The following is a 22,006-nucleotide window of genomic DNA, read 5'->3' as shown; positions in this document are numbered from 1 at the left end:
GCCGGCTGAACCGGTGTTTTTTTTTTTTTTTTTTTTTTTTTTGTAAAGTGTTGAAACTTTGTCAATGCATATAATTTTTGACTCGGTTATCCGTTTTGGACAAAAAAAAAAATTTGAAATCGTCGTAGGCGGTTTGCCCCACCAATTTCTCAAAAAAATGCTTCTTTTGCTCTTAATTTTAGTTTTTTATGTATTTAGATGGTTTTAACAATATTTTGAACAATTTTATACCCACTTAAATAAATAGTTTGTAAGAAAAAACTATGAGAATCTTATGTTTTATTAGTGAATTTTTACAATTTTTAGTTTAATTTTTTTTAAATTAAAAATAATAGTAATAATACAAAATAAATAATAATAATAATAATAATAATTAATCGGACGCCTAACGTATTTTGCAACATTGGTCGGAGGACCACTTTGGGTGCAATTAAAAGTCAATGAATCAATTTGAGAAAAAGTCATAGTCGGAAAACCATTTTGAAAATTAAGTCTAACAAAAAATTATAAAACAAGGTTAAAATAGTACACGAGACTAAGAATTCAAGGAGATGGAAAATCGCGAGGTGAAACTAATAATTTTACCTAATGAAAAGTGACTTCTCTGAATTTAGATGCCTTTAAAAAGAGTCTCGAGAGATTAAAAATTAGTGTTCTGTTTGATACACAAGAAAGGAAAAATATTAAATTTATAAATTTGCCTTTATTTTATTATTATTACACATATATTTTAATTTTTATATCACTTTTTTCCTTTTAGTTCTCAATAATTTTATTCCAGCCTACTGAACAACGCTTCCAAAAATAACAATAATAATAAACATAATGCATTTGAATCAATTCTTGAAAAGAAGAGTCCTAGGATGTCTGTTAGACAGGTTTATTGGTTGGGTTCATTTACAATGGGCATATCCACCAAGCAGGGTGGAATACTAAGGTAAATCAATCAATCTGTGAGAAAACATGTGAAAATGTAATGTAATGTTGTTGTTTTCTACAATTTATGTTAATAAATTCTTTACATTTCAGAAATGAAACAGACCAGCTTTGAGGTTTCAAGCCTCTAGAAGCTGCGGCGGGGCATCACCAATCGTCACAGCTTCAGTGTGAGCCTTCCCGTTTTGCTTCGCCTGCTGCAGCGACCAGAATGAATGCGCGGCCAACACGCGGTCCAGAAGCTCCTGCGGCACCGGCTCCCCCCGCCTTTGCTGCGGGGCAATGCTCGCTGTGTGGACCAACGTCTTCCACTTGTCCTGCAAATTCAAATCCCACACCAAACCCGTCAAAAGGTGTTGGCTCAACTCAACTAACGGGGCTTCACATGGATGTGACGATACAACTATGAGATTGGTAATACGCCAGATTCACCACTCCAATATAATAATAATAATAATAATAATAATAATAATGTATTATAAAACTAGACAGACATGTGAACTTCCATAACATAAAGCATCTTATCATATGAAAGAATCCGATCAGACCACAGGAGGAAATAACAAGGAAAGCACAAATGTCCTATGATCTAACAACATTGTCAAAAGCAAATGCGAAAATCTTTCTAAAAATTTACATGTTCTGTTACCTTTAAGTCGACATATGTCCTGTGATCTGCGTTGTCGAAAGCACGCATTTTTACATCACGCCACCTGCACAGCACAATCAGATTGGTTATCGTGTTTTAACATTCACAAATAACTACAACTCGGGATCGGCGACTCCATACCTTCCGGTTCCAAGCTGCTCTACAGCTTCCACCAACGCTTCCACTTCAGCAACCGAGAACGGTCTCCTTGTCCTACGCTGTGAAAGTTCAGACCGTCTACTTTTCTGGTTCATCGGGACTACTACAGCAAGTGGCTCCACATTTGTTCGCTCAACTGCAACCAGAGCTTGGGACTCCGCGCCAACTACATTTCTTGATGCATCAGTGGGGCCCTCCAAGGACTCATGGTTACTCTCGTCATCATGTTTATCCAACTTAAATTCTGGAGAAGGATGGGGAGGAATAGCTAAAAGTGCCAAATCCAAATTCGGGCTGGCTGGATTCCTGGGTTTAAAATTATGATCAATTCACAGTATAAACACTCCCTAACACTGAAAAAGTATAGAAGCTGAATCTTGAGCGATTCTCGATTATAAAACTGCTTCACATCCAAATTACCCAGAGAGTTCTTTTTCTGCAGCAGCCGGAGGATCCTTTTGAGGCAAGGAAGACGAAACTTGGCTCAAATTCGGCTCCAATGTAAAACCCAAAGCGTCAAGGTCACCATTGTGCGAAATACCAGCTTGCTGTAAAGTCCTATTGTCATCTCTGACCTTCTTCCCGTGAAGAACCACTCCCACCCGTAAACTACCACAAAGTATACTTGTCACGGCGTCCATCACCGTTTTCTGAACAAAACATCATTCATATTCAAATGCTATCATAAGACCACAACATTTTCCTTCTCAAAACTCATAAAGCTGCTTACCTTTAACGAACCAACCGTTGTTGTTTCAGGAACCTCGATATACAACTCTGGCACCCTAAACGACTTGATGCTAAATTTTACTGAAAGAGAAAAGAAACGCCGAATAAGGAGCTTTTAAGAATAACAATATATGGCCAACTACAAGTCGGAAAAGTTAAATTAAAAAATCATACCATTGGGATCCTTAGGATTTTGAAGACCTTTAACAGAAGCCGTAGTCCCGATACCTGAAAATTTTTAAGTATAATTACTTAGCATGACTACATACTACGAGATAACAGCAACAGCAAACACGACAATCGACAGCAAGGCAAAGGACCTCTGTGCGCAATCAAGGCCGAGCCGTAATTATCTCCATTGCTTTGCTTCTCGGGCAAATTAGAAACGCTTTCACTACTGACCTCTTGGTCATAGGCAATAGCAAAGCTACGGCTACACAATTTCCTTCTCTTGGGAGCCTTTTCAATGTGGCGTCTTTGTTGTGCATATGTTCTTTTCCTATTACCATACGGCCTCATTGCCTTGTCTAAAATACCAAAACCCATCAGATAAAAAACAATTTAAGTACACAAACTAAAACCATAATCTGACTATAATTACGTAAATATATATATATATATATATATATATATATATATATATATATATATATATATATATGTTCCCACTCACAAGAGTTGAAAAATTCGCATTCCTTCAACCCGGGAGCTACCTGCCACCGTCTAGATGTCAACAACTTGCGTATTCTTCTGTACCCATTGTGTGATCGATGCCTAAAGGCCCTGATCTTGGTGCTACGTTTAAAGCACCTAAAAGAATTTTCGTCATCATCTCTAATACCTAACTTTACATCATTCCTCCTATGCTTTGCAAAAGAAGCGCTAGGAACCGGGTCCCTGTACAAGGGCAGCTGTACACTACAATCTGAGTTATTGAGGGTATTCTTATTAGTAGTAGTTAAAGAAATTTTTATCGGATCCTTTACACTGCAACCGCCAGCCATAGTTATGTCTCCCGTCTGCATCCCGTCATCAGCTAACTGTTGTTTTTGAGTTGCGTTGTTAATGTTAACACTACGTAAATCCCCAAGGTTAGACGGTCTTCCTTCCACTTCGCTATTGAAATTCCCTTCAGCATCGAGATTCTTAACGCTCTCCAACTTGACACCCGGATACACTTTTCCGGAGAACTCGGTAAAAGTGCTCTCTGAGACACAACTATTTTCCGAATATGACGATCCACCATTGCCATGCTTGATTTTCTGCTCTTGAATTGCGCCTTTGGGTAAAATTGCGCTTTCCACACAGCTTCCCCGATCAAGGCACTCCGGCTTCAAAGCTTTGCCTTCTTGAAAATTTCCCAGTTCTTCGGTTACATCTCTCTGAATTGCAGGTCCATCTTTTCCCTCGGCTGCATTACTAGAAGCCGAGCTTTCACTCTCCAGTAAAAGTTTCCCGGCTACAGCTGCCAACAACTCAAACGCACAAATTTGCTTATCATCCACATTTCCGGTATGCCTCCTCTGAATCACAACAAATTCCCCTTAAACATTTCACGAAATCGTAGAAAGTACACAAACAAGATGCATAGATTCAATACAAAACCGCACTTACTCTAGACGATCTAGGAGCCCGAGGCACAGCAGGAAACCGGTAGCCATCGAAACCATACTCCAGCCTCTTTTTCATCACCATATCTTAAGCACCATGCCACTATCAACACAATCCACTGCAGTAAAGTTGCAGAATGAATTTGACTTCAAAATAGAGCAAATTTAACAAAATTTATCGGGCAAACGGGGCAGCAAAGCACAACCACAAAAATAAAATCTCTTCTGGATTAAACTCACTTTACAACAAAAGTAAAAACAAACAAACACATCAAAATCATCCATCAACTGCTAATTTATCACCCGTGTGGACCAGATTTATAAAACCAAATTAAAGCAGAATATTCCTGGGCAAATGACAAAAAGCATCACCTTAAACAAAAGTATGCAAGACAATGAAATAGAATCACAAACAACCACCCCCTTTCCTATACACTTCTGATCCATAAAACTACGACCGGACATATATCATTAGTTATGTATTGAGAGATCATATCCTGAATTCCCCCGAAAATGCCAATAAAACCTCAAATTTAAGCTGAAGATATCAGATCGGATCGCAAGAACACAAAATTCAAATCCCCAGTTTTCAGAGAAGATCAAATTGAGCTCCAAAACACCTCAAATCAAACTGGCTTAAGAGTTTGGCATCCAATTAGAAGCGCCCCAAAACGTCAAAATTTTTCAAAAACATCGTTCATTCCACGGATCAATTGCCCGGAATGGGTTTCTGGAGACAAAATTTAACCGGAAAGTGGAATCCGATTCAAATTCCAGCTCAATTATGCCGTGGCTTTACGCGTAGAATTTACGAAATGAACTTCTTTACGCAACCAAACCCAGAAAACACCCAATTCAGTAACTCTGATCCGATCTCGGGATCTGATCGACCCGAATTTCACATGAACATCCACCCAAACCCCACCGCCCCAAACGCAGATCGGATCAACCTCTCCTCCAAAAAGTCAAAAACACCAAATGAATTGCTCAAACAATAAAACCCCAAACGCATAAACCCAAAAGAAAAACAGAATTACCTGATATGAAGAAATCTATACTACTGTACAAATTGTTGGAACGCTGCGTACAATCCAACCAACAAACACCCCCAAAAAAAAAAAAAAAAAAAAAAAAATCTCTTTTTTTTTTTTTTACCCTTTTGTGAGAATGACGAAAAGAAGGCAAAGAAAAAGAATGGGTTACACTATTTCCTACGTGAAATGAAGTTGAGGATAGGAACGAAAAACCTCTGGGTTTGGAAAAAGAAAAACACTGCTAAAACCCCTTCTTCTCTCTCTCTCTCTCTCCTCTCTTGCCCACACTTGTACGATGATGGTAAGTTGGAACTAGGACGGATTTATGGAATCCTCTGTAGTTGTTTCATGGGATGTTTGGTTCTTTGGTGTTTGGGGATAATTTTCAGTTGGACCCAATTGATCCCACAGACTCTTTTTAGTCTTTAAGATAAAAATGGTGGGTTGGTTTAGAGTGTTGGACAGATTTACGTAAGACTCCGTAGTTGTTCTGATGAGGTGTTCTTTGTATTGTAGGTGCTAGGCGGGGGTGATTTTCAGTTGGACCACATAGTTTGTGATAATTACATTTTGACCCCACATTATTTCTAAATTCAGACTGAGTTACCATGACTCTATTTTTAGCCCTGTTTGGTAAATTATTTTGTAAACTATGACTAAAGGGGTGTATTCAATCATGACTTTTGTAAATTTTTAAAGATTTTTAAAATGATAGATTTTAATAAACTTTGATTGAATTTTGTAGAGTCATTCAAAACTTTTTAAAACTTTGTAAGACTCTTTAAAAGTCTATACAAAAAACATTCATAAACTTTTATCAACTTTTTTAGTTAAAAAAGTCTACAAAAGTCATTAAAATTCTAAATTGAATACATCATTACAAACTTTAAATGATTTCGATTCTTATAATTTATAATTTCTTACAAAACATGTTGTAATATATCATAAAATTCTCTTCTTACTATATAGTTTTTCACCCAAATCAACATTCTCAACATTATTATTTTTATCTATAGCATGGTGAGACTTATATGTTAATTACTTATATATTATTACTATTTGCAGCCCCAAATTGCTATTGCGAACAATAGTTTGCTATTCGTAGTAACATGTTGGTAAAAAAAAGAAAACATATATTACGAATATAAATATAATATAAAAAGAATAAAAATCAAAATATATAAGTATTTATATGAATATTATGAAACATATAGTAAAAGTTGACGTTAATATATGAAAATTTGCTTTTATTCATGTATTTAGGGAGAATTAGAGAAAGTTTAGAAGTTAGGGTAGACAATTCGTAGAGAAAATTAATTTAGAAGTTACGGGGAAAAGTTGATAGAAAAAAAGAATCAAAACAAACAAGCAATAATGAAGTAAAAATAATATTATTTCAAATTTTTAGAGGGAGATTGTAAAGTTTAGGAACGAGAAAAAATTAGTAGAGTTTAGGTATGGAGAAAATATAGGATAATGAAGAAAAAATAATTTATTGAATTTAGGTATGGAGAAAATATAGGATAATGAAGAAAAAATAATTTACTGAATTTAGGTATAAGGTTTATAAAGTTTAAATAGAGATAAAAATAGAGTTTAAATAGAGATAGAAAACATTCAAAGTTGGTAGAAAGAAAATTTTGAAATCTTGGGGTTGATGGTTGGATTTCAACTATTAATATTTGAGAAGGAAAAATCTACAAAAATCCTAAAATTAAAAAGTCTACAAAAGTTCATAACTTTTTGAATACCGCATGACTTTTAAAGACTCTTTAAAAGTCTTAATCGAATACCACCCGACTTTTAAGGACTCTTTAAAAATCTTGATTGAATACCTCTTGACTTTTAAAGACTCCCTAAAAATTTGAATTGAATACCTCTAAATTTTTAAAGTTCATACAAATCTTTAAAAGTCAATGAAAGTTATGATTGAATACACCCCTTAAGATTGGTCCAATAATTGAATGGCTTGTTTAATTATTACAAATAACATATTTCCCATTTTCATCTCTAGCTTTTAAGAATTTTTAAAAATTAATTAGTTTTAAGTTATACAATACAAAGTTATTTAATGTTTAATTGCTTTCTTCAACTGTAAAAGTATAAATGTGAATGCTAATTGACAATGCTATTTGCATGGGATTAGTGGTTGTTGTCGGGTGAAGTTAGATGGGTAAAAATGTAAAATAAACAATAATAATAGTAATAAAAATAGCAATAATGATAGGTCTGTAGATGGTGGTAGGTACGTAGTTGGAGACTTGAGATTTTAACGAATGTAGCGGATGTGATGGTAAAGATGTGTAAGTAGTAGGAACAGTCGATTGCACTATCACCTTAATTGTTGTGTCGGTGTAAAATAGATCTCTACTTAATATTTGAATTTCAAATATCAATTTTGCCTTTGTAATTGAGATTGTTCAATGGAAATACTAATAAATCATTAAATTTGGTCATTAAAAATAAAGGATTGGATGTGAATGCATCAATGTACTTGAACTACAAGTTAATTCTACTATTATATGTAAATAAACACAATTATTATCATTATATGGCCTTTAATGCTAGACTAGATAATGGAGCTATTACTAGAACCGTCAAAATGTTCTTAGTTTGTCCCACCTAGCCAAAAAGGTGGGGCTGGCTTTGAATTTTATGGTGCCCCATCAAAATGGCGGGTTTTGGCAAGACGAACTTGGGGGGGCAGCGGGAGCCGCCTAGTATATATACATTATTAATATTAGTGTATATATATATATACATAGGGAAAATTTCACTTTTGGTCCCTCAATTATTGCCCGATTTGCAATGTGGTCCCCCACTGTCAATTTCATTCAATTGGCTCCCTCAAACCTTTAAACCGTAGTCGATTTAGTCCTTCGGTCATATTTCTCTCAAACTATAGTTAATACCATGGATATTTTGGTAATTTCGCAATATCCTTGTTACCCATCAAACTACACTCTCCGCTCCATTCCGTGAACTCAACGGATCTCCCTCTGATAGCGGCGGCGGTTGACTGTCACAGCGGCAGTAGCGCACCCCTGGTGATGGTGGTGGAGTACTTGGAGACCACCATGTCGAGAGATACTATGCAAGTTCCCAGACAACTCTGCCTTCAACTTCGACTACTCTCAGAGCACAATCTAGTCCGCCATGGTGGCCCGCCCCCTAATCCCCGTCGCTGGCCATGGCGATCTCGGCTCCGGCCTCAGGAGAAAGCTGACGTACGCGGAAAACAGGACCAATTTCAAGGAAGTGACGGCCAAATTCAAGAGGAAGCTTCTAGATACTGTGTCCTACAGAGTCCATTATCAATAATTGAAGAAGAGGAAGACGAGGGATTTTGATTTCTCTCCGATCCCTTCTTCTTCTAAGCTCACAAATACTCCACAAAAGGTAACTACTGCAATTCTTTTTTTTTTTTTTGTTAATTATTTTCTATTTTTTAATTAAAGAGTTAATTATGTTTGAAGACATGGTCGTGGAATTGACTCGTCGTCCTCTTCGCAGCAATAAGATGAATGGGTACCGTAATGGCAGCATAGGTTCATAAATTGGGGGTGAAATGTTGGGGAAATAAGGCTATTGCAAAATTAGGTTCTGAATTTAGAGGTAATTGGCGTGAGAGGATAATGGGGGCACTCTAATTTCGAAATGGCCGACTCCACCCAGCTTCTCCGCCAATTCGGAATGGCCGAACGGAGGTACTGTAATGGCAGCTGAACCTAATTTCTGAACTTAAGCTGCCGAACGGAGGTACTGTAATGGCAGCTTAGGTTTAGAATCTGGGGCACCCGTTTATAATCTCCTTATCAAACACCTCCTCTGCCGACCTGTCGTCGATGGCAGACTCCACCAAGCTTGCTAGGTCGTTGTCGCTCGTCTTGTCGGAATTCCGACGACTTGTACACGATCATGTGCTCTTGAGCGTGCTCCAGGTTCACCACTGGTAGTAATTCGTAATCGTTGAGCCGCGACGCGTGCGATGATGTGAGGAGGACGTTGGTGGACATGAGGTTGTCGTGCGAAATTACCAAAATATCCATGGTATTAACTATAGTTTGAGAGAAATCTGACCCGAGGACTAAATCAACTACGGTTTAAAGGTTTTAGGGACTTAATTGGATGATATTGACAGTGGGGGACCACATTGTAGATCGGGCAACAATTGAGGGACCAAAATTGCGATTTTCCCTATATACATAATTTTATATAATTATATATATAAATATATGTTTATTTATTTATAATAAAAAACAATATTAGTAAGTAGTACATTATATAAATTATTTCTTATTGCCTTATAGATTAACACATTATGTATTTGATTATTTATTAGGACTTATTACTTTATTAGTTATTATTGTGTTTAACAAATTACATATGCATTAATATATATATATTTAAACGATTCAAATTATTTGGTATACACTTATTAACTTTTTTGAGAGGACACTTATTAACTTGTTCATATTAATTTTTATTTAAATTTAAAACTTTTCAAATTTGACTGGTCCCCGCTAAGGCTCGCGGGGCTAAAGCAGGGCAGGCTCAATCATTATTGTATGGACCATGGTCCACACAAGTTGTATGGACCATATTTTATTTACTGTAAAATAATGTACATTTAGTACAAAAATAATGTACATTCAGTACAAAAATAATGTACATTATATTCAGGGGATGTACATTATTTTTGTTCTGAGTGTACATTATTTTGTACATTCAGTACAAAATAATGTACATTTAGTATATTAAAAATGTACATTTTATTATGGTCCACATAACATTGTGTGGACCATGGTCCATACAATAATTTGCCCGGCATGTTAGTCCTACCTCTTTTAAGCCCGTATTTTGACAGACTTTTTAACTCACTCCGCTGACCCGTTTCGACGGCTCTAACTATCACATAGGCACAACAAACAAAACATTGCATGGAAGCTCTTAGGTTATGATTACACATATCTAACACATAGAACTTTGCAGAAACTTCTATTTAAATAGGAATTCCATACATGAAATCTATATCATACTTTTAGTTTCTGTATTGTTACTTTGTTACTATCTTAATAAATAGTTATGCTCGAACACTCGAAACACTTAAGTTAATTATATTAGTAAACTATACACAATCTCATATTATTTACTCTTCAAACACTTGTGACATTTTTAGTACCCATATTAAAACTAATACTCTGAATTGACTATAAATATTGCCTTTATTCATTATCATGAATCAAACAATTGAATGACAATTCATTGTCATTAATTTTCTATTTCATTACTTTATAAAATTATTTATTTATTTATTTCATAAAAGCTTAAAGAACATGCTATGTGGGTTATTAAATATCACCTACTAACCTCCCATATGCTTTGGTTGGGACTTGGAGATAGGTAGGACAGTTGGACCACTTCCTCACCTCCCTCCCATGCATATTTTCATCGAATAACATTTTGTGATTCTTACGTTTTATTTTATGATAATATGTTTTTTTTTTTTGAAAATAAAGAAGCTAATTCATTAATCATAAGGTGAAACGTTTACAATAACAATATATGGAATTGTCAAATATTCCTTACAGTCAACTTTCCTAACAATAATACAGAAAACTTGATTCGCAGATTGTTTCACAAATTTGAAGCTAAATTCTTTGGAGGAACTTAAACCTTCTTTAAAGATTTGGTCAAACGTACCCAAGACTAACACTGGTTGAATAGTCTTGCACACCACCTGAATATATATTTCCATTCTTCTATCCATTGACAATATCTCCATTGGGCTAAACTGTATATCATAGGTCAGGGGAGTCTCTTTTTCATTGTCGTGTTTGTCAACTAGGATGAGATTCACATACGCCATTACCAATTTTATCATTTCACGCTTTATGAAAAAGAACTCGCCAAGTAAACGAGAGGAAGAAACTCGTAACAACAATGAGAGAAAAAAACACAGAAACTGCAAACAAAATTAAACCAGTAAAACAAAGCAAAAGGAAACAACATTGCGAAAATAAGGGAGTAACGACCGGTAGCGGTGGAGACGGATGAGAAAATGGTGAAGGCGGACGCTGTCTGCGGTGGAGATGGCAGCAAGGGAAGACGATTGGACGCTGCCTCTGTGATCCGCTTGCTTCACGGAGGCGGCAGTCGTGTAGAATACTAGAAACGAGAGGGAATTAGAGAAACCCTAATGACTTGATATGTTTTAATTGATTAAAATAAAAAGTAAATCAAAATTTTTTATTATTTTCTTCATCTTTCATTTTATATATATATATATATATATATATATATATATATATATATATATATATATATATATATAGGCTTCGAATCTGGTGCAACCCCTATACTAGACGAGATCATGAGATCTCATGATATCCATTGATTCATTTTCCATAAATGGTTGAGATTATAAGGGATTGTGAAAGTAATTAAGGATATATTTAAATCAAAAGGATTAAATAGTAATTGTAGATATATGTTTAATTATGGATATAATTCAATTGGAATCTTAAGCATTATACTAGGGAGATTATGAATGGAAATTGATATTTTAAATTATTAGGGACCCTATCAATGATAATAATTAATTATATTTTGTACATCTGAAATTTCAAATTATGGAAAATTTTACGGTGGTGTGTGCGTGGGTGTGGAATCGTGTGTGCGTTTTATAGTTTGCGATGGTGTACACCTCCTGTTACAAAAAACCGCACACGTCATTCCACACCGGCGCACACACCATCGTAAAATTCCCCACAATTTAAAAACAAAAAAACAACAAGCCCAATACTATATCTACGTTTCGCACACGCCCGAAACTAGTAAAACACAAACCATAATGTACATGCCTGTATCACGAAACGCACATACCAAAACGCATAATTTTATGAAAAAAACCAGCACGCCATGGTGTATGAGCCCTGTTACAGTAAAACGCACACACCATTCCACACCCACGCACACACCGCCGTAAAATTCCAAAGAAAATTACTAAGAGAGAGAGAGAAATATTGATTAAGGAGAGCTGAAATAACGCTACAAATCTTTATAAATATGGAAATAAATGAAATAGAAAGTAATAAATATAGTGCTTAAGGACAAAAAGACTCATGCTTCATCTAAAATCAGTATAACATGGGATCCAAGTGGTAATCAATCTGAATCGTCAAAAAATTAAAATCAACGATCAGGGAATGTGCTCACGGGCTCGGCTGACTAGGGGATGTGCACCGGATTCAATATATATATATATATATATATATATATATATATATATATATATATATATATATATATATATATATATATATATATATATATATATATATATATATATATATATATGGATCCGGTGCATTTGAGGCTTCCCGTGCTGTTGTGCGGGTGGACACACGTTAAGCATTAATCTGACGCACTTAAAGTACACAACACACGCACATTAAACACACAAACAAAACACCTTCAGAACACAACCTCACGCATATTAAGCACAAGCCTCACGCATGTTAAGCACAAAAACACACGCAACTTAAGTTTTAAAAACAACTCACATTAAGTACACACTCACGTACATTAAGTACAAAACTCACGCACATTAAGCACACGACTCATGTACATTAAGCACAAAACTCACACACATTAAGCATAAAATCATGCACTTTAAGGTTTCAACAACAACTCACACAGAAACTCACATTAAGTACACACGCACATTAAGCACAAAACTCACGCACATTATGGATGAGACTCACGCACATTAAGTACAAAACTCACGCACGTTAAACATTACATAGTCACGCACATTAAGCACAAATCTCACGCACATTGAGCACAAGACTCACGCACATTAAGTACAAAACTTGCGCACATTAATCAGCTGCACAACCGCACGGGAAACACTTAAATGCATCTGAACCTGAACATATATATATATATATATATATATATATATATATATATATATATATATATATATATATATATATATATATATATGGATGCACTCAGGTGCGAATAAGTGCCCAATAAGAAATATGCGAATGAATTAGCACGTGACACGTGTCCAGATCTAATAGTTTAAAAAAATACGGTGGCATTTTCGTAAATAATTGAACATCGAAGTGCAAGTAAAATCACTTACAAGTGCACCTACTTTCACCTATAAGTGCATGTAATTTTGTCTTGTTAACATTAACTTCCCGCAAACATTCATGCACCTGCGTGCAACTATTTATAACTATAGGTGCAACTATTTATAACTATAGGTGCAACTACTTATAACTATAGATGCACATATTTTTATCTATAAGTGCATGTAATTTTGCCTTGTTAAGATTCACTGATATGAGTTCAGCGGGTAGTAATACCCTTGAAAACCACCCCCAAACATTCATGCACCAAGGTGCAACTACTTATAACTATATGTGCAACTACTTAGAACTATAGGTGCAACTACTTATAACTATAGGTGCACTTAGTATTGATGCTCAGTGTAAATTTTTTACTTGCACCTATAATACATTTTACATGCACTTGTAATACATTTTACTTGCACTTCGATGTTCAATTATTTACGAAAATGTCATCGTACTTTTTTTTTTTTTTTTTTAAATCAGTGTTTCTCATCCATTAGATCTGGACACGTGGACGGACAGAATCCATTCCTATTTCACGCCTGGGCGAAGCATTTGCACCTGAGTGCGATTATATAACGCCTGGGCGAAGCATTCGCACCTGAGTGCGATTATATATATATATATATATATATATATATATATATATATATATATATATATTGATATGGTTTATTCCCCGAAATATGTGATGTGTATACCGTATATATGAACAATGATATAGATCAAAGAAAGTAGTTCAAAGGGATCTTTTATTCATCATAGTTCTTGTGTTCTAGAGAGAGTTGAGAGGAATTAAGTTAGAGAGAGGGAGTGTGAAGTGGAGAAGAGAAGGCCCCCAAAGTGAAGGGTCAAAAGGCCCTTATATAGGCTCAAGGGTTGACGGGTTTGACTGTGACACGTTGACTATGACCCCGACTCGGTCCGTTTGACTCCGAACCGACTATAAACGAGAACATAGACGTACATGGAGGTACAACTCGGGGTATATATATATATATATATATATATATATATATATATATATATATATATATATATATATATATATATACTAGTGATCAAATGAGCACAGTTTGTTATATGAGTCTGTGTGGGCAGATTTGGACAATTGAATGTTTGAGATCAATGGTTTAGATTTCGCCAACTATGCAACGCGAAATGTGCAAGTGAAATGCACAGTTGCGAAATTGCACAGTATGCCAAATCTAAGCCATTGATATATATATATATATATATATATATATATATATATATATATATATATACTAGTGATCAAATGAGCACATTTTGTTATATGAGTCTGTGTGGGCAGATTTGGACAATTGAATGTTTGAGATCAATGGTTTAGATTTCGCCAACTATGCAACGCGAAATGTGCAAGTGAAATGCACAGTTGCATAGTTGCGAAATTGCACAGTATGCCAAATCTAAGCCATTGATCTCAAATATTCAATGGCTCAAATCTATCCCACGAACTCATATAACATGGTGGATGCATAGGAGCAGTAGCCTCTATATATATATATAAAACAAGAGTTTTACGTTTTAAGAGTATACTTATTATTTTCATCACCTCATTATTTTTATCAAGTTTTACTCTACATATTTTATTTTATTTTATTTTTTAGACTACTGGGAAAAAAAAAAGGAAAAGTGTCAAATTAGGCACCTAAGTAAAAAAAAAAAAACAAAAAACTTCATTCAAGTCCCCAAGGCCGTAGCCCTCTTTTCAGATCTAGAAAACGGCCATGGCCGTCTTCCTTAGATGGCCGTGGACGTCTTGCCGGTTTAGGGGACTTGGACTTAATTGAACAATTTTACCGGTTTAGAGGACTTGAATAGAGTTTTTTTTTTTTTTTTTTTTACTTAAGGGACCTAATTTCACTATCCACTCGACCTAGGGGACCAATTTGACACTTTTCTAAAAAAAAAAGTGCAATAACTCCCTCCAAGACTTCAAATCAATGCAATTTAATAGCAAATTAATACCCATTTCTTCCGGTTACTTGTTTACGTGGATGGTTAGTTTTTTTTTTTTTTTTTTTTTTTTTGCTTGCCTTGATGGTGAGTTAGCCCTAAATTTTTTATTTTCTTTTTCTTTTCTTCCCGCTTTTTTTTTTTCTTTGCTCTATATCCCTCTGATGTATATATAGCAGGTATACAATAATCATATTACACTTATCAGCTCTATACCTTTCATTTCATTTCACACATACATATACTCATTCCTATTCTTCCACTCGAGAAATGACTCAGGCAAAGAGCATTATTGTTTATTTTAAGGCAAAATTACTGTAGGGATTAACCCTTTTTACAGTTGGGCACACTGGACTGTATCAAAGCCACAAAATACTCCTTAATTCCTTAACATCAACACTTTTTTTTCCAGTTTCTCAACAATTTTCACCATAGCTCACATTGACATTTAATTATACTAAAAGCTTCAAACTCTTTAGCAGAAAAGTCTCTAATTGTCAGAAAAAGGGACTTTTTAGCAGAAAAGTTTCTAATTTCACCTGAAGGGCTAAAGAAATTAGGCGGGAGGTGATCCATGTATGCGATTACAAGTCTGGCGAGAATTTATGCGATTACAAGTCCTGCGAGAATTTCTGCGGTTACAAGTCATTGGTTGTGGGAAAGAAAGAGGGAAGAAGACACGCTTAAGGAAGGAAAGAGGGAAAAAGTGAAAAAAATTAGGGTCAACTCACCATCCACATAAGTAAGAGGAAAGGAAAGGAAATTTAAAAAAAATTCAAACTAACCATCTACGTAAGCAAGATGAAAGGGAAGGAAAATTAAAAAACAAATGCCAACTAACCATCCACATAAGCAGGCAACCGAAAGAAATAGGTATTAACCTGCTATCAAGTGAAATTACATACATTTGGAGTGTTGAGTGGAGTAATTGCACTTTTTTATTTTGTCCAGTGGCTTAATTGCAATTTCACGTTTCGTTCGGTGCCAATTTCGACCTTATTTCTTAATTTTAAGATTATGGTTCAACTTTTTTTCCCTTTTTTTTTTTCTTCTATGTATCAATCAACAAATGACGCATAGTGAGTATATATACATTCCCAGATAAGAAATACAAGGTGTGTTTCTTTTAGGTGATTTTGTCGAGGAGAAATCCATTGGACACGGGATTCGAAATCAGGAATTTCAGGCTCTGGGTTATGCAAGAGGGAATAACCATTTTCTCTTTAGCGTTATTGGTTTGAATAACGCCTAACGAATATGCGACATAAGTTTTTCATTTTTTTTTGAAGTAGAGTAAATATGGTAGTTATCGTATTTACTATTTTACTCCATATACATCCATAGTGCTCCTACATTTACTATTTTACTGCTCCCTGTTTACTGCGTTATTGACTGGAAAATGCACCCATAAAAACGAATTAGGTTTTTAATTAATTAATTTATTATTTTTGAAACCAGAAGCTTTGATCGACGAATTCACCTCTCCCATAAAAAATCCATCTAAAGCAGAGCCTTTTTTTAAAAAACAATTCACCTCTCCCATTCATTCACCCATGTCGCCAATGTCGCCTTCTTCAAGGACGACTTCCTTGGTTTGTATCCCAGAAAAGGGATTTCCGTTTTTTGAATTCCGTGCATATAATTTCTTCCGTCGAGTAAATGATTCTGTTTCTTTTATCTATCTATTTTGAATTTGAGTTTTTGCCATGTGATTTAAAAAAAAAATGCAGAAAGATAAATTTTGGTGACAATAGGATATTTCTAACAATTTAGATTGAATATTTAATTTTAACTTGGCAATAACCCAACAGGGTAGCTCAAGTGACAATTGTGGGGGAGAATTTCGGTATAATCCGGGTTTGATTTCCACAAGTGATGATTCCCTTTGGGCCAGCTTCAGTGTCTCTCGAAGCGGACCGGGTGGACCTGGCCCACATTGTGGTTTACATAAAAAAAAAAATTTAACTTGGCAATGAACAATTAATTTAAATATAATAAATAAACATTTTTGCATTGCAATTTCAAACCGTGTTTAGCAGTTATTTTTCTTTAAAAAAAGGGGGTCAAATGAATAAGCTCTACAAGTTAACTAAATAGTGTGATAAGAAATGGCGACGATGGCGATGATGCTCTCGTCCCAACGATCGGAGGAGGATCAAGATCTTCTCGTGCGCAGTACCAAGAAATCCAAACGCGATGCAGGCTCAGGCGTGAGAGATACTGCGGAGGCTGTGGTTCAGGAGACGCCGATGGAGGTGATCAGGACTTACGCAGCGTTGGTGGAAGCACCACGCAGTCCACCGCGACCGATCTCGTTCCGAGATCTCGTGGCGGGATCGTCCCAACCCTCCGTGGGTAAGGACGATCAGACGGATGATGATGGGTTCTCGGAGGGCGAGGAAGAGGAAGATGATGACGACCCACTATGCCCGGTCATTAGGCTGACTAACCGAGAGAAGGAAGAGCTAAGAAGGCCATGGAGGAATGTGCTGATAATTAAGGTCTGGGGCAAGCGGGTGGGGTTCTCGTATATGCTGAGACGCTTGACCACCTTATGGAGACCCAAGCGCAACATGGATCTTGTGGCGATTGACAACGACTATTTCCTCGTCAGGTTCGGCTCGGTCGACGACCTGGAATATGCGAAATTCGGCGGTCCTTGGATGATCTTAGATCACTATCTGCTCGTAAAGGAGTGGCATCCAGAGTTTGACCCGATGACGGACAAAACCGAGAAGGTCCTGGTATGGATCCGTTTCCCATGCTTACCAATTGAATATTACAGTGCTTCCTTTTTGCAGAAGATCGGGAAAAAGGTGAGACGTCCCATTCGCGTTGATCAAGCCACCAACCAAGCGTCCCGTGGGAGATTCGCCCGCATGTGCGTGGAGATAGACATCACCAAGCCACTGATCTCCAAGTTCAGACTACGGAAGAGGACGTGGTTCATAGCGTACGAAGGGATCCATTTGGTCTGCTTCAATTGCGGTAGATACGGCCACAGCGTTGACAAATGTACTGAGGAGAACAGATTACCGCCCGCTGCTGGCACGCAAACTTCGAATGCAGAGGACGCTGGCAGGAAACAACCGGCAGACCCAGGGGGATCCACAACATCCAGATCGAGGGCAGCAGACGAGAAGGCTCCGTTTGGATCGTGGATGATAGTAACAAAGCCGGATAGACGCCCCGGAAAGCGAGTTGGATCAAATGGGGGAAAACCAAATGCAGCAGGGCAGGCGACGCAAGGCAGGTCGCGGTTCTCGCCGTTAGTGGAGGAGGGGATACATGCGGAAGAAGTGCAGTCGGAACCAGTTGCAGAAGATGAGAACCAGGGTGGGGAGACGGGCGAGATTCCATGCTCATCCATGGAGGCACCTGGAGCGGACTTGGCATGGAAAAGTGGGACAGGACAGATCATAACCAAGGCGCGTAGTCAGAGAAGGCCGAATGTGGTAGTTAACGAGAAACAAATTGGGAACCAGCCAGGGGAGAAGCCGCCAGCAATGGCCGATGGGGGAATCAGTCAGACTACCCGTGCCAACCCCAGAGTCACCGCACGGAAAGCAGCAGAAGAAGATGAACATGTCGTGGTGAGGGGCTCACAAGGGGGTGCACGCATTCGGACAGAGCGGATCACGACTGAACAGGTGCCCAACGCGGGGCCTATGCGCGACTTGGAAGCTATGAGAGAACACCATAGCGATGATCCAAACCAGTTGGGGGATAATGGGGGTGCCGCGATGGAGGTGGATGGAGACCCGGGGGGATTTGCCGCTGTTGAGGCGGCGATTTGAGTTTGTTGTTCTTGGTTTGAGCTTGCTGTACCGCGTGTTTTGTGTAGCGTTTACTGTTGGTTTTTGTTTTTTTCGGCTTTTATGACTAGTCTTATTTGGAATTGCCAGGGCGCCGGGGGGAGGGACAACCGCGTCCTCAAACTTTTGATTAAAACACACCGGTCGGACCTGTTAGGCTTGGTCGAGCCTAAGGTGTCTGGAGGACATGCTAATACCATTTGCTCGAAGCTCGGATACGAAGATTGGGTCCGAGTGGAAGCAGTGGGGTTCAGTGGGGGAATCTGGGTTTTTTGGAATAAACCGTTGGATGTCACAGTGGTTTTTACTCATCCGCAATTTGTTTTGCTGCAGATATCGGAGAATGGCGGGGCGCCGTGGACCCAAGCGGTAGTGTATGGCAGTCCGGCTAGGCATATGCGAAGAAGGTTATGGAGCGAGCTCCGGGCAAGCAAACGGAACATCCAGGGATCGTGGCTAGCGGTAGGGGACTTCAATGCCGTTACCTGCGAGGAGGAGACTTGCAACTACTCAGCATATTCCTCTCAACGGAGCACCGACTTTGTGGACTGGATTCACAGTGAAGGGCTTGTTGACATGGGCTTCAGCGGGGCACGGCTCACTTGGATGAAGGGTGATGAGAACAGGGCCGCGAAAGGGGCTAGGCTTGACAGAGCTTTGTGCAACGTGGAGTGGAGACGACGCTTTCAGGAGGCCATAGTTCGCCACCTGCTGCGAGTGTCGTCTGATCATGCGCCGCTTCTCATACAGACTGCCGGGAGAGGTGGAAACAGACCGACCGGGCAGTTCAAGTTTCATGCAGCCTGGCTATCCAACGAATCGATTAATGAGACCATACGACGATCTTGGAGGTCAGAACAAGCATGGCAAGCCAACATCGACAAGACCCAGGAGGAGCTCACCAAGTGGAATAGAGAGGTTTTTGGCAGTATTGAAGGGCGGAAGAAGGTCTTGCTAGCCCGCATAGGGGGCATTCAGAAGCACCATGCGTCCCATATGCATAGGGGGCTAAGGCAGCTAGAAAAGAAACTTCGACAGGAGCTTGAATCCGTGCTCTACCAGGAAGAGATCATGTGGTTCCAACGTTCACAGGAGGAGTGGATTGTGTCAGGAGATAGAAACACCAAATACTATCACACGGCGACAATGGTCCGTAAATCAAGGAATAAAGTGGCCAGCTTAATGGAGGCAAGCGGAAACTGGATTGTGGAGGAAGAGCAGTTACAGCGACACGTCCAGGAGTTCTACACAGACTTATTCACAGCCGAAGGGGATGCCAATATACCGAGGGCAGCCCGAGGCATGTTTCCTAGAATTGAGCAGAGCGAATGGAGAGAGTTTAATCTTGGGGTAACGAAAGAAGAAGTCCGCCGAGCGGTTTTTGACATGAGCCCTATGAAAGCACCAGGGCCCGATGGACTTAATGCAGCTTTCTATCAACATGCTTGGCTGATCGTGGGAGATTCTGTGTTCGAGCTGGTGAAAGCTGCTTTCGAGACAGGACGACTCCCGGAAGGTGTCAATGATACTCTCTTGGTTCTTATACCGAAGATTTCGATGCCCGAAACCATAAAGCAATTTCGGCCGATCAGCCTGTGCAATGTGTTGTATAAAGTAATCACTAAAACGATTACCAACAGGCTCAAGCACATTCTCCCGAAGATTATAGGCCCGTTTCAAAGCTCCTTTGTACCAGGGAAGCAGATCACGGACAACATTATCGTGTACCAGGAAGTCATGCACACTATGAGAGTTAGGAAAGGGAAAACCGGGATTATGGCCATTAAAATTAACTTAGAAAAAGCCTATGACCGGTTATCCTGGGATTTTATTAATGATACTATTTTTGATGCAGGGTTTGATGAGGCTTGGGCTCGAATAATTATGGAGTGTGTCAGGACAGCAAACATGCAAATTAGGCATCAGATTGGAGCGCTTTAAACCAGAGCGGGGCATACGACAAGGGGATGCCATGTCACCCGCACTCTTCGTGCTGTGCATGGAAAGGTTAAGTCAGAGCATTTCAATGGAAGGGGGATGCGGAGCGTGGAAGGGCATCAAAGTATCACCCACGGGGCCGACCCTCTCACATCTTTGCTTTGCGGATGACATGGTGCTTTTCTCAGAAGCGACCCTAGAACAAGTGGAGGTTATTAGGCGATGTTTGGATAACTTTTGTGCGGCTTCCGGGCAACGCATAAGCTTGGGGAAATCCCAAGTATTTTTCTCCAAGAATACTTCCCCTGAGTTGGGGGCGGCTATTTCCAGGGAATTGAGTATCCCAAGCACGTCAGATCTTGGCAGGTATTTAGGTGTCCCTTCGATTCATGGAAGAGTAACGACCGCGACCTTTTCTGGGCTACTTAATCGTGTCCAAGGCAGATTAGACGGATGGAGAGGTAAGACTTTGACGCTTGCAGGGAGGATTGCTTTGGCCAAATCTGTATTTTACGCAGACCATGCTGTTGCCAAAAGAAGTGTGCCTTAAACTGGAGGCCATGACCAGGAATTTTATCTGGGGCGGGGAAGGAGATACACGGAAGACAAGTCTGGTGCGATGGGAGAAGGTCACGAAACGCAAGCAAGAGGGCGGGTTAGGCATCAGGAGGATGACCGAAGTGAATCAAGCGTTTATGGAAAAATTGGGATGGCGCATGCGGACAGAACAGGACTGCATGTGGGTTAAAGTGTTGGCCGAGAAGTACGCCGGGATGAGTGGCCGAACACCAAATGATGCACGCAAGCCTGCATCAAATGCATGGAGAGGGATCAGAACCGCGACGGACTTTGTGGATCAAAGGCTGACACGGGAAGTTCAGAATGGGAGGGATACGCAATTCTGGATGGACAATTGGATTCAAGGTGAAAGGTTATACGAGCACATGAAGAGGCCTGTGAGTCTGCCGAAGTTGTACGCCCCAGTGGCGGACTACTGGGAGGCTGGCCG

General features: G+C 38.6%; 1 protein-coding gene and 1 long non-coding RNA gene across 3 annotated transcripts; one reads left to right on the top strand and one right to left on the bottom strand.

Annotated features, from left to right (window-relative positions):
* Positions 1-809: 809 nt before the first annotated feature.
* Positions 810-5,519, bottom strand: LOC109167373 (telomere repeat-binding protein 2-like). 2 transcript variants are annotated; one of them, XM_019316391.1, is made up of 10 exons: positions 4,324-4,346; positions 4,088-4,202; positions 3,147-3,996; positions 2,794-3,000; positions 2,648-2,701; positions 2,475-2,554; positions 2,165-2,394; positions 1,727-2,050; positions 1,586-1,649; positions 810-1,253 (listed from the first exon to the last, which is right to left on the bottom strand). In XM_019316391.1, the coding sequence occupies exons 2-10, from the start codon at positions 4,166-4,168 to the stop codon at positions 1,056-1,058; spliced, it is 2,088 nt and encodes a 695-aa protein (XP_019171936.1). In that variant the 5' UTR covers positions 4,169-4,202; positions 4,324-4,346; the 3' UTR covers positions 810-1,055. The 2 variants fall into 2 exon arrangements, with proteins under 2 accessions (XP_019171936.1, XP_019171935.1); XM_019316390.1 differs by lacking the exon at positions 4,324-4,346 and adding an exon at positions 5,121-5,519 and having other exon boundaries at positions 812-1,253.
* LOC109167374 lies at positions 5,514-21,227 on the top strand. Its single transcript, XR_002051830.1, has 3 exons — positions 5,514-5,598; positions 8,892-8,896; positions 21,217-21,227. It is a non-coding gene; the product is annotated as an uncharacterized LOC109167374 (long non-coding RNA).
* The last annotated feature ends 779 nt before the right edge of the window (positions 21,228-22,006 follow it).

The sequence above is a fragment of the Ipomoea nil genome, unplaced genomic scaffold (assembly GCF_001879475.1).
Source record: "Ipomoea nil cultivar Tokyo-kokei standard unplaced genomic scaffold, Asagao_1.1 scaffold3150, whole genome shotgun sequence".
Classification (NCBI taxonomy): domain Eukaryota; kingdom Viridiplantae; phylum Streptophyta; class Magnoliopsida; order Solanales; family Convolvulaceae; genus Ipomoea; species Ipomoea nil.
This window is presented reverse-complemented; position numbering and strand designations above follow the sequence as displayed.

Coding starts and splice junctions, on each gene's coding strand:
- LOC109167373 (XM_019316390.1), bottom strand. CDS start 4,168: ATGGTGATGAAAAAGAGGCTGGAGTATGGTTTCGATGGCTACCGGTTT. Junction 2,555..2,647: donor AAATCCTAAGGATCCCAATG/GTATGATTTTTT, acceptor TTTCTCTTTCAG/TAAAATTTAGCATCAAGTCG. Junction 2,395..2,474: donor CAACGGTTGGTTCGTTAAAG/GTAAGCAGCTTT, acceptor TGTTTTGTTCAG/AAAACGGTGATGGACGCCGT.